At 42.5% G+C, this 13,875-nt stretch overlaps 1 protein-coding gene across 1 annotated transcript in view; it reads left to right on the forward strand.

Annotated features, from left to right (window-relative positions):
- The first annotated feature begins 8,474 nt into the window (after nucleotides 1–8,474).
- Nucleotides 8,475–13,875, forward strand: part of SGK1 (serum/glucocorticoid regulated kinase 1) — a 78,713-nt gene continuing 73,312 nt past the window's right edge. Inside the window, exon 1 of the mRNA XM_086631232.1 lies at nucleotides 8,475–8,543. Within this exon, the coding sequence (XP_086487358.1) occupies nucleotides 8,475–8,543 (69 nt within the window). The remainder of the gene's footprint in view (nucleotides 8,544–13,875) is intronic.

A 13,875-nucleotide genomic window follows, 5' to 3' on the forward strand; every position in this document is an offset into this window, starting at 1 on the left:
AAACAATTAGTGACTTTCATTCGCTTTGCTATAAATGGAGGTTTGCTATAGCTGAGTTTACTGCGAAAACAGAGTCAGGTAATTCCACCATAATGTTACCTGAATGTTTTCAAATTGTCAGTGCACAAATATTCTCTGATACAAGCCTCTTTTGTCTTTAAACCACCAAAAGCAGAGTATTCTGGAGAAGAAACTTATCCCCCTTTCTCCCTGAGAATACGTCGAACGTTCGTGTAGCCCTCAGAGCTGCGCAGCCCAGGTCTTCAAAGCAAAGGTTGGCCCTCCTGGCGAGATAATGCCGAAATCAGCCAGCATCACCACTCAGTTCGCCCTTTCGCAGGGCTAGGTGATAGTTTGGATTATCAGAGCGTGTGTGTCAGTGTTACACTGTGCCTTGGAGAAATACCACTTGCAAACACTCCCACACAGACAGCTCATGCCTTGGGTCTGACTGCAACGGGAGTCAGCGAAGTTACAAGATTTCGGGAGAAGAGATGGAGGCAGGGTGGATCTTGGCTCCGTCTCCCCTACACAGCAGCCACTGTAACTGAACCGCATGTGGGTTGTTGCAATTTTTAGATGTCGTGAGCCAATATTAATAAGCTATTTTTCCATGTCCCCCTCCCCAACCAACTGAAGGAGCAAGTGAGTAATTGTGACTCATCTGATACTTTTGAGGGATCAGCTTTCTTGGAAATATTACTAAGTTGTTGGTCCCATCAGAGTCTTTTTCTCGCCTCTGTGCCAAAGAGTCATAAGCAAGACCATTTCAGGTGGACAACATGCTATTTGCTACATGCTGTTGACTTTGTACCTTTTGGATATTCGTCTTGTTTCTCTATGGCAAGGCAGAGCGAAACAAAGGAATTTTAGGTCTCAAATTAAGTATAGTTATTTACTTGACTGGAGTAGCTGGGAAAATTCCATTCTAGTTAATTGTCGTTCTAAATAAACGGGAGAAATTTGCTAAAGTACAGGGAGCGTGGAGACACTGACCTAGAATGCACCTTGAAGAGGAATCAAGAGGGAGGTGTCAAGAGGTGCTGCCCTGAGGGCCGGCTGACAGGGGACAAGGTGCAGCAAAAGCTGAATGTGGTAGTCACTGGGTTTCATAAGGACAATCCAGAATGGTTCATGCCTAATGACTCTGTGGTATGAGCGAAATACCATAAGGACTGGAGCAGAAATATCACCCTGGGAAGCATGCAGATGATAACACTAGCCGATATGCAAACGAAAAAATCTCCCAAAAGTGAAGGACAATGAGAACTCACACCTAACTACTGTGACAATCAGTAGATTTTTTTTTGGCCTAGAGGGATGGTTGCTATAATTTGTTTCTCCACCTGCTAGTCAGAGCGAGCAGATTTCCACAGCATGAGTACTCAAGCATGTGTGCTGAGCCTGCTGAGGAAAATGAACGGCATCTCCACGCAGGACCTGTGTATACCTGCCCAGAAAAGTGTCCTTGACAGCACTGTCAAATGTCCTGGAGAAGTGTATGTCCTAGCTGTGATTTTTTTTCTTTTTTTTTTTTTATAAAATATACACATTTAAATAAACCTCCAGTAGAAACGTAGACGACCAAACCCGTGCAAAACAAGTGTCCTCTACAGAGCTTGCTTATTTTCAACATCGTCTAAAAGCACTAATGATTCCATGTTCAAGGTATCAGTGATGGAAATGGAGACCAAGTCTTCTGCGGGTACCCAAGCGCCTGCGCCGGCCCGCGCTGCCGGTTAACTGGGAAGAGCTGCAGCCAGAGCGGGCACAGAGAGCTCGTTCAGCCCCGGCGCTCACCCTGGCAGGCTCTGCCGTGAAGCCGCTGCTGGGGCTGAAGGGAAGTTTTGCTTTGTGAATGAATTCAAGGAATGAAAAAAGGAGCCAGGGAAAATTATTGACTTGATAAGGTTTCTATAAAATTCAATTTTTTTTCCCCCTACTGCTTTTTGGCTCCCTATCTCTAAAAAACTTACAGATCAATCAAGATGCAGTTAGGAAATCTAATTAAGTGCCTGCGGTAATAATGATGACCTTCCTCTATCCTGTTTTTTCCTAGATTGGACTTTTCTGGGAAAAGCAGAGTCCTGGCACAAACAAAGCATCTCTGTCTATTCCAGTGAAATTTTGCTTGCTTTAGAACCACATCTCTTCTTTCTCTCTCTTTTGTGAATGTCACTTTTATTTTATTTCATGGTTTCATGTATAATTTTATTTTCATCCCTCCTCAAAGTAATACTCGAGGAAATGAGACGCCTGAAATAATCAAACAGCAAAAGTCAAGTATGCAAAAATTAAAAGCCAGCTACGTACTTAGGCTCTTTAGCTAAACCGGCTGATCTTGGTCATGGAAATTTTCACAGTTTGAATTCTGCTCAGGTCAGCAGCAAGCAAAGCTCATTATTTTCTGGTGATTGTTTTGTGGCCTATAGGATATAGATGGATGTTTTCTTCCTGTGGAATAGGTTTGCTATCTCCAGCTCTCTGTAGGCTAGAAATGGGAACTACATGCAACTGCACAGAAGGGAATTTCAGCTCACCTATAAAATATGGAACAATTGCTTACAGGCCTGGAAGGATTTCAGACTTTCAGACCTTCAAATTGCTTCTGATATTGTGTGTGAATAAAAACTGTTGTAAGCTATTTTTAAGAAGTTTGCACCACTGGAGAGCGGCTAGATCTCCTTTTCTATTCAGCCAGCACAGGTTGGGAAAGGTTGGCGTAGTCTATCAGGTCAGACAAAGGATGGGCTGGAGTGCACTTGTGGAGGCCAGCCTGGTGTCCCCAGTCGTGCCATATTTCTGGGCAGCACTCTTTAGAAGAATCTTCTTTCTGCATCTCTCACAGCTGAGGAAGTGCCCCTACCCTCTTCCTTCCACCTTCCTACAATACTGTGGGTGTTTTGCTGCTGCAGGAAAGTATCATAACTTTCTAGGGTCTCATCATGTTTTAGTTTTTACCTAAATAAAACCAAATTTGACGATCACAAGTCCTTGTCAGCACTGTGAAAAGCCCCTCAAAATACCTCTCAAAGGAGAGTGCTGAAACACCAAGAGTGGACGCACTGCCAGTTTTGAGCAAGCTTCCAAAGCACTAATCATGCTTTTCTTCCTTAAAAACAGCTTTTCTTGTGTTAGTCTTTTCTTGTTAGACATTATATTGCCAGCTTTAATTTCTGATACGTGAACGTGGTGATTGTACATGAGGGGCTGTTACCGTATTGATCACTTCCCCATTCCTTGCAGTGAGCAAGGAGGAAGGACAGACGAAGAACCGCAAGAACACCTGGCCAACAATCAGCACCGTGCAGTTCATATGGTATAGGGTTGCATCAAGAGCAGGGGTGGCAATGAAGTACAGTGGCAAACATAAATAGGAGCTGGGGGACACATGTTGCTTGTGAGTGATACAAGATGAAGAACACGTAAGAGGTGGTGTAAGGGGGGGTGTCCACACAATGGGATTACAAGGTAGATGCTGACAAGGCTGATAGCTAGAGGAGCAACTAAGGAAATGTGAAGAATTGCCCTAAGGCAGAGCTGAGATGGAAGCCATGTACACACTCAACTAGTCCCATCTCTGGAGACAGAATAAAGACTGGAAGGGTCAAATGATCATTCTTCTGCTTTCACTTTTCATTCTTACTCTCTGAGCTGTTCCAGTGGTACTCTGTGACATGAGCTGTGTCCTTCTGCATCATTGGATACCAGGGTGAAACATCAGATCCATAGTTGCTGGAAGCTATTTACCTTTCCTTGTCCGCAAAGGACGGAAGAGGAGAGAAGGAGCACTCACTGGTTATGAGCAGCTGTGTGAGAACCCGTAACTGGCAAGATACTAGAAATGATCCGCATTTAGCCCATGCCAGAGATGAAAGCACAGCAAAGAGAATTACATGAAGGGCTATGATACTAAAGATCTGAGACTTCACCTTGAACATTTTTCTTAGGCAGGTGCAGAAGAAGACTTAGGCTGTTAAGGCTGTAGCTGATCATAGAATCATAGAATCATAGAATGGTTAGAGTTGGAAGGGACCTCAAAGATCATCTAGTTCCAACCCCCTGCCATGGGCAGGGAATCCCTCCACTACACCAGGTTGCCCAAAGCCTCATCCAATCTGGCCTTGAACACTTCCAGGGATGGGGCATCTACAACTTCTCTGGGCAACCTGTTCCAATGCCTCACCACCCTCTGAGTGAAAAATTTCTTCCTTATATCCAATATAAATCTCCCCTCCTTCAGTTTAAAGCCATTGCCCCTTGTCCTATCACTACACGCCCTTGGAAAAAGTCCCTCTCCAGCTTTCCTGTAGGCCCCCTTTAGGTACTGGAAGGCTGCAATAAGATCACCCCGGAGCCTTCTCTTCTCCAGGCTGAACAGCCCCAACTCTCTCAGCCTGTCTTCACAGCAGAGGTGCTCCAGCCCTTGGATCAAACTCATCAATATAATTTACTTTTTCCCTGTTATACCTCGGACTGATTTACCACCAGTTACCTGTTACATTGCACTTGTAAACATTTAAAGGCAAAGCCAATTATTGGGATGCTGTGTTTGTAAATGCACAGCAGAAGGAGAGTTCTGGTCCCCTCGGGATGCTATGTTAACCAAAGTTTATACTACTCCTTCAGGAAGATCTGTGATGAAAAAATCTCTGTGCTCTCCTATGGGGCTGCTTCACAGTGATTCAAATATCACTGTGTGCTTCGCAGCTCTCCAAAATTTTGCAGCTGGAATATTTGTGCATTTCTTTCCTGCCTGCCCTAATCAAAAACTTATTTTATCATTGGGTGAGTATATGACAGTTTAATGGAAACTGCTGAAGGCCATTAAAGCATGAAGTACCTGTAGGACTTGTTTAAAGTGCTTGGTACATCTGGCAGGCCACCAAGTTGATGAAAGCCCTTGGTATTTCATCACAGTCACAATAAAGCACTGGTGAGGGGGCTGCCTTGGCTCAAGTTCTTATTTTCCTACTCAATTTTTATGCCTTTTGATTGCAGTTAAATGCAGTGAACATGGAGTTTTACACTTATTTCAAGTTTAATTATGAAGCCTTGCTTTTGGCACCATAATAAAGTGCTACGTTTTTACTTAGGAAGATCTGTCTGGCTTTAAATCTTTGTTTACTGGTGTAGAAATAGATATGTAGGGTTCCCCTTCTGCGCCTCTTGAAAGCTTTTGACCTCTTGTGTTAGATATAAGCTCTGCAGCCATCAAGTCACACTTCTGGTATCTGTGATAAAATAGTTTGCAAATAAAATCTTTTGAGGTCACAGAGCCAAAGGGATTTCAGCTGAGAAGAATTGTTGTCAAAATACGGATATCCTGGAGAAGCCAGAAGGGCTCTACTTGATGCAAGGGTAACATCCTAGCTCATTGCCCTTGCAGTAATGCACCTGCCTCAAAAAACAACTCCTACAGTACTTTAAAACTATCAGACTACTTTGAAAACAGTTGGAGTTTTTTCTCTCTAATAGAAATATGCTTAACTTCTGTGCATAGTTTGCCCAGATGAAAAGAGGCCAACACCCACATAAAAAACATAGCAAAAAAGGTCCAGAAGCCAAGGCCCTGGCACCAGGACCCGTGAGACATATTCACAGGGGCAGTCGCCATCACCAGCAGCACGCAGGGTGCCAGGTTTGGAAGGCTGGAAGAATGGCGTTTCATCCAGCAGTGTGGAAATCTCATGGAGGAGGTAGAGGCAACACAAACGCTTTTGTGAAAGAGAAGATAGTGCGGAGCCCTCAGGAGAAATATCTGAGGCTGAGAGACAGATGAAAGCTGTGGCTGAATAGATCAAAGATCTCAAAAATAAACGTACGTGCACAGCAAGCTGCCTGGTTTGCCTGAGTGAAGCCATTTTTCAAAAATAGTTTCCTCGTGTACCAGATTAGCCAGCAAAGTGCATGGTGCTCAGAACAGAGTACTGGGAGGTGCCACTGGTGAAAACTGAACACTCGCCATTATCTACTTCTCTATCTATAAGCACCAGAATATACATTTGATGGCTCTAAAGCACAGGAGAGGATTAATGAGAGATTTTTCCCAAATGTCTTGAGACTGAGGGACAGGCTGCAGAATGCCCAGTTCAGGAAGGCCTGGCTAAGAGCTGTTGAAAATTCCAGATTTTCTGAAAATCCTTTCAACATGCCTCTATCTGGGCCTTCTGAATTACTGGTCAGTTTTCAGAGGCTGGGCTGAATTGCTCCTTGGTGAAATCCATCAGCCCCAGACAGAGAGGCAGAGTGGAAAATTCCCTCTCTCCTTGCTCCAGTGACTATTAGTTACACAATGTGGAACAATTCAGATGAAATATTGGCTCCTCAGCCCACTGCTTTGGACAGACCTGTAAGAACACCCAAACTCAAAATTATGTCTTTTGTGCTGCTTGGACCTTGAACTTGCAGCTTCCCAAGGGAGTATTCTGATTTCTGGCCAGGGATGGGGCTGTACCTTCCCCCTGCAGTTTTGACCAGAAATTTCACCCTGGGCCCAAGAAATGGTTCTCTATCAAAGTGTTACTGTAACCACTGCAGCTACAGGAGAGGGAAGGAAAGAAGGAAAGGAGAGAAGGGAAGGAGAGGGAAGGAGAGGGAAAGAGAGGGAAAGAGAGACAAGACAAGGCAAGGCAAGGCAGAAAGACAAGGCAAGGTGGTTTTGAATCAATGACTTGACACTTGCTAAGATAATTGTTTCCTTAAAAAATTCCAAGTCTATTATGAGTGCAGCCAAATTAAATTGTTTACAAACAGTTAACGAGGGCTAGAGGTACAAAGAGGGAAAATACACATTACGGACTTGAAAAAAGATCACTGCCTACAAGCTCCTCAACGTGGGGTCTCAGTGAGGCGCACAGGTCAGACCAGTGGGATTCTCAGGGGAATAGCCAAAGCGGTAGGTGTAAGTTCATAGTTTCACCTCTACATGCATTAATGAGAAACCTGTGCTGGGGTAGGATATATAAAGTAGTTGCTTTTATTTTTCAAGAATCTGTAAGAAAGGGGATGAAAGGGACAGGGAAGAGTGACAGAATATCTTCAAGGACTAGTGAAAATGGCTTCCACAGAAAAATGTGAAATGCTCCGTCTGTTTGCCTGACCATAGGAGAAGTAATTGATTTACAGTAGACCAGTATCCTCAGATGTACTTTGTACTACAGATTGGGCTGACCAATCTCATAGAGAAAGGCTGGACAGGAAGCTATGGCTAGAACCAGAAGCCAGATCAGTATTAGAAATAAAGTCCTTTCTTGAAACTGAGGTTTAATAACCTGGAACACAGGATGAGAGGAAGTTATGAAATCTCTATTCTATTTTCCAGATCTTGCTGGAAAATATAGCTTAATTAAAAGATATCTTACAGTTTAGTTAAACAGATATCATTGGATTCACTGGACTTGGTGAAATTATATTCAATTGAATTTAATAAAAAGGAGGTTAAACAAGGTGACCTTTCAAGATCCCTTTCAGCCCTATTTTTCTGTAATGAAATAGTCCTTCTGGTTTAAAAAGCTATATATCTTATGTTTCTACAGAAATATCTGAACAAATTTATCTGTGCCTGCTTGCTTTAGATTTATCTGCATCACATGTGGTAAATGCACTTTATTAGGAACTGCTGGCTTCCTTTAAGCTCATTGAACTCCACAACGAAGCTCCAGTGCTTCTCTGTCTACATGTCCTGTCACATAACCCAGTGCTGCATTGATCATCGAATGGGCTTTTTTCCAAAGTACCGCTGTCTAAATCGTTGCAAGGAGAGCAACACAAGAAAAACATTTTTTTAATTGACCTGTGTCTCTTTTCTTTTTACTCAAAGACTGTCCACACACAAAACGAGAGCTATCCCTGTCACTCTCCCCAGGGAAACGTATTGCCTTTCAGCACTTCTTTCCCTGAGCCTTCCTCCTATCCTTTGTATGGTTATTTGTGTTCAGCTGCTCTGCCTGTGCATCTCTCTCTCTCTCTCTCTCTGCTGTTGCCGAACCGCAGCTCCCGCTGGAATTTGCACAATCAAAACCAGCTCTCATCTCAAACAGCGGTGAATCACACCACCTGAAGAAGAAGAATAGCAAATTGAGCACAGTAGCCTCGCTGCTCATATAGCGTGAGGTACCAGTAGCACCCACAGGATGGAAGGACTTGGGTTTATGTGAGACCCACTCAGCCTGAGATCTGCTGCCTGTGATGTGAAAGCTGTCACAGCGTTTTACAGGAGTGTATGTATTTAGGGGATGTTTTTAAGAAGCTAATAACGTGCTGCATCTGAAAGCTGGAAAAGGCTGCTGCTTGCTGCTGCTGCTGCAGTAGCTGGTGCAGCAGGATGAATGTGTAAAGGACAACTGCCCGAGCCGTGCCGGTGAGTCTCCCGTCCTGCTCTGTCTTCATTAACTGAAGGGATACAGAAGAAAACAGATGCACTAAGCAAGTGCCAGGCTGGATCTATCACTGTGTACCCTTCACGGTGGAAGATGGTCAACAAAGACATGAATGGATTTCCAGTCAAGAAGTGTTCAGCCTTTCAGTTTTTTAAAAAGAGGGTAAGATATTTCTTTAATTCTTTCTTTTCACTTTCTTTTTTTTTTTTTTTGCTGTTGTTGCTGTATTTGTTAATGTGCTAGAGCAGAGAGAAAGTCATTGAAGAAGGAAGGTGGTTTAATACCAGTCTCCTACTGTAACAAGCCTGTGGCATGGGCAGTTCTACCAAACACCAGGGGCAATAGCACCATAGGTGAAGGGGAGGTGGGGAGGGGGGACGGGGACAGGGGAACCGAAAGGCATTACGTCAGCAGTCTTCGCTGTGGAATGTATATCTCAATCACAGCTGACCACAGGGCTTGATGCAATACAACCAGCTATTCAGACTGGGATCATACACTCCATAGCAGAGCGCAGGGTTGTTGCAGCTTGTCTCTGACTCCCTCCTCCACATCCACCTAGGGGTATGACTCCCTCCACACCTTTCATTCACTTGCCTGAAGTGCGGCATTACCCACCTCCGTTCATCATCTCGCAAAGGGGGGAAAAATGAGAACAAAGAGGCATTTGTGAGCTCAGAAAAATATTTCACAGCTTGTAATTTGCCTGTACTCGCAATTAATGCAGGAGAAAAGAATAAGACTGAGGTACACCTGGATTTGGTTTTGTTGTATATTCTTTAACTTAGGCAGATATGTCAGGATTTAGAAAAGATCTGTTTTGTATTATATTTGACTGCTGATTTCCTTAAGGAAGAGCAAGTGTAATGCTCTACCTCATCAGTTTACTTATGTCCTTTCTGTTTCTTTGGCCGTTTTATAGAGACGGTGCTGCACACTCTCTGTTTAACTTGAGCAACAAAGTCATTTCGAGAACAGGTATTCTGAGTATGTCTGAGTAGACCCAGACAGGAGAAGCAAAGCAGCGGAGAGAGACTGGTAGCAGGGACTCCCCTACAGAAAGGATTTCCTGAATGATTAAAACGACAACCCTCTCTTTAAACAGACTGGAGTAGGAGCAGATAAGCTGCTCCATTCACTCCTTCATTCATTCATTCATTCATCTCCATTCATTCTCTGTCTTCGTTATGCCAAGAATATGGTCAATCCATTTAACCCTTCAGGAAAAATAAGTGAAGCCTACACCTGCTACTAATTTGAAAGCCAAAATCAACCCTTTTTGGGCACCGAGATTCCAGATTTAAGGGCAGACCTGGAAAATACTAGTTGAGTCACTCAGAGGAGAAAAGTGTAGTGTTTTCTGACCTTTGTTTTTTCTAAGGTGGTTTGTGGAAGCCTCAGATAGACAGCCCAAACACCACATAAACTCAGCCCATAAAAATGGTACTCATCCCAAGCTGCTTCTCATTTAAGTGTATTACTATTGACACAGGTATGTTTGATATCCAGCTCACCAGAAAGGTTTGTCTGCTTCAAAAATTGCTCGAAGGTTTTCACATGAAGGTATTCTTCAAGAGGAAACAAAATAACTTGCAGTTCCTGTATGGGGTTAAATTATCGGCAATTGTCTTCTATCTCTGTTTAGAGCTAAGACAAGTTACCACTGGAAGCCTCTATATAATTTTGTTCTAGAAGCAGGGAAACTCACTTTTTTTCTGAGCTATACTGATGATCAGTGAATTTGTCATTGGAAAAGATTGTTAATTGTAGCCATATTTGAAGAAGTTGGTATTGTGATACAGTCCTGGACAGTGGATCAGGACAAATAGCCATTCTTAGTTTCTGAAGGTTTTCATATGATTCTATGATTCTATTTTATCAGATGTTGTCTTTTTGCTATTGTGATGAAGATAGATGAAATCAGTAAAACCAATTTAGAGACACAAGGAAAGAAATCCCCTCCCTGTACATTTCTGTCAGTAGATAATATGTGATGTTTCTCTTACCCCCATTATCATCCTCCCAGAAAATCCTCTGCATTCAAGCATTAACCACATTGTTCCTACGTCAGTGCTTAAAATGTACAAATGAGAAAAGCTACATGTTCGTAATGTGTTGCTGACTCCCAACAATATATCTTGCATTTGCTGGACTGGTGACTGGGAGGATGGGGAAAGATGGTTAAAGACAGTAGATTTGGTTCCCTATCAATGCTTCAGACACTCTGGCTGAACAACCACCAAAATCACGCACATACAGAAGCATGGCTTCTAGGTTTCTTGATTTGAGTCTAGCATGTGATGTTGTTTGACAGTTTGCATCAGCACAGCACCAGCACACCATAACCAACACCAGCAACCTACTGGAGGCATCCTACTTTCATGGTTAGAGGCAGGTCTTGCCCTGCAGAGCCTAGCAGACCTGACTGCAGGGTGGGGTATTGCTGTCTCCACTTCGCTGACAGGTGACTGAAACCCAGAGAAGGAGATTTGTTGCCTAAGTACTGCGTAGGCTTCTCCCAGATCACCAACAAGATCTATGATGAAACAAGGGATGGGACTCCGTTCTCCCCAGTTTAAAATCACTGTGTCTGTCTCCTCAAAAAGCTCACGTTTCTAGCACAGGTGCTTTTCAAGACTAATTCTAAAAAATCCGTATCAGTCTAGATCAGAACACCCCAAATTTCTGGAAGTGCTACTATTTTTTCAACTCAGATTTTTTTGGAAGAAAGTACCAGATGTATCTTCATTGTTCCATTGAGCCTTATGTTTTCATTTAATTGCAATCCTCTTTGTTACTCTAGCCAAGAGTGCAGAAAGGGCTGGCAGAACTGTGTGGATTTAGGGCAGGCTGAAAGTGCATTCAAACATTGACTTGAATTTGAGGACCAGATTTTTTTTAAGCCTGGCTTATTCTCTGATGACAAAGCATTGACCCTCTGGGATGCTGCCTGCTGTGTCAGATGATTCAGGGTACGGGCTAATCACGTCCGGAGGTCAGAGAACAGGAAGGAAAGGCTGAAATTAAAAGGCAGCACACTTCAATGAAATAAAAGGGAAAACAGAAGCTATTGGTTTTGCAGAATACACTGTAGCACTCACTGCTGGCAGGGCTGGAATAAACAGGTAGGGACTTCATCCACTTAAAACCTGCACAGTAGACCAAATTATTTACAATGCCTGCCTTTTTTCATTGCAAGAGGTGTAACAAAAAATTGTGTCTAGGATCAGGATGATATTTTAATAATTAAGTATTGTTTTTTAACTAATGACGACACCAATCTGAAAAGAGCAGGTGAGAGAAGGTGGGACATATATAGGCACAAGGAGGGAATCTGAATTTACTCCTATGAAGATAAATTTTAAAAACCATTGTACACATAATCTTAGATTATGAGGTAAAAGGATCACCTTTTGACAAGGCTGGGAGATTAAAAGACATTATTGTCTCATAGCACATAATTATCTTCATTTTTGTTACCATCCCTTTCCCTGTCCACTGACATTGCATACTGGATACCAATATAAATAGCCCATTGACTTGGTTAGGCTAAAAATAGCTGGAAATCTTTCTTTTTCATATACTAGCAACATTTTGGCTTCCGCAAAGTTCAATTAAAAGGTTTTGTTAATTGGCAGAAGTCAAATCCCTTTGTTGTAAGAGGCTCACGGGTCTCATCCTTCAGAGCTGTGCAGGACTGGACCGTACTGATTCAAAAGATCAATGAATGTGGTAAACCTGCAATTATGTTATTGCATTTTGCTATATATGACCTCTCTCATCTTGAAATAACATACCACGTCATATAACACAACACAACCAACATGGTTAAAGCAGGATGAATGATGAACTGCCTGTGCCACTTAAACACTGGCTGATGATATGGTAACCTCAGTGAACATGGAAATTCATTATCCTCTTAGGTCTGGACCAAGACCAAATGCAAATTTATTCAGAATGTGAAGAAGATAAATGACTGATAAATGAGAAAAGAAATAGCTGTCTTCCATAAAAGGAAAAAAAAAAAGAAACAGGGCATGTCTTTGAGAGGAAGTTTATTGCAGGGAATAAGGATTTGCTAGTCTGAAACCCGATAAGGGAAAGAATATCCATAATCCTTTTTCACTGAGAAAATTTACATTAATTAGCAATTTAGGTCAAGCTAAAGTGAATGCGTAAGAAGGAAGTGAAAATACCTATCTTTGTTTCTATGCAGTTTTTCCAAATATGTAGTTTGTGGAAGCTATGCCCTTCTCCTTTCTAGGCTGATATTTTATGGCTCTACACACCAGCAGCTTTCTCCATATGCAAGCTGAAGAGGCTAACTCATAAACATCACCATGCATGAAGATGACAGCTCAGCCTGCATTAGAGCTCAAGGCAATGAGAGGCTGAGAGGACTGCAGAACTACCTGAATACCATTTTTAGGATTACAATAATTCAGTGATACAGAAAGCCCTTGAAATTGATCCTTCCAGTGGACCTACAGATTATGTTCCCTCTGGTAGATTGTGCTGGGGGGGGTGCTGCTCTCTGCCTCTGCCACTTTTACAGGTTTAGAAGTCCATTTCAGGACTGGAGATACGGGTTTTTTTTAGGGTAGTTGGGAGCTTACCTAGAAGAAAATAAGTGAGAGCCAAAGCTGACTGGACCTTAGGAAAACGCCAGCTTTATATGAGATGACTGCTGCTTTTCTTAGCTGCCTGGGCCAATGTCACAAAAATACATAAATTTTAAAGTTGATTTCCAGAGACAGGGATTCTGCCTGACTGCAAGTAAGACAGAGTTTTGCTGAAGTAGAGACTTCTTTCCCACCCCACTTCTTCTGTGTAGAGAGGTACTGAGCATCCATGACTCTTCTTGGCATCAGTCAAAGCTGTAAGAACTCAACCTTGCCCAGTACAACCCCAAATGCCTTTATCAGACTGTAACTTGAGCACTGCAGTGCACAGCTGCCACAAGGCTTTAATGCAACTAAGAGGGAGGTGATCCTATATCACAGTTAGGCCTCAAACATTCTAAGGACACTCATTGAGCCGACCGATAATTTTCTCACCTTCTGTTTTATCAATCCCTCTCAAAAAAAGCCTATTAATTAAACACAAGGGTACAAATAGGAGAGCTGATGAGAAACTGTGTAAGCCCCAGGTACTGGTTTTCCATAAAGAACTTTGTTATTCTCTGTCTTCCCATTAAACCAAGGTGTGCCGTGGGTTGGGATCACTGCTAATATTTTACTGCTTGGCTAGCATACAGAAGAAGACAAATGAGGCAAAACTGGCAACGTCTAGACAAGAAAATATCTGTGAGTCCCTTATTCAAACCTAAAATATGAAAGCATTGTTAAAACTAAAGTATAAGAGCTTGGAATGAAATGAATAAAAAAGAATAGAAATAAGGAAGGATGAAGGAATGACAGCAGAATGAGAGATAAGGAAAGAAAAGAGAACAAGAGAGAGAAAAATTATCTTATTCCTTTCTCCCTTCCCTAAC

The sequence above is a fragment of the Tauraco erythrolophus genome, chromosome 2 (assembly GCF_009769465.1).
Source record: "Tauraco erythrolophus isolate bTauEry1 chromosome 2, bTauEry1.pri, whole genome shotgun sequence".
Classification (NCBI taxonomy): Eukaryota; Metazoa; Chordata; class Aves; order Musophagiformes; family Musophagidae; genus Tauraco; species Tauraco erythrolophus.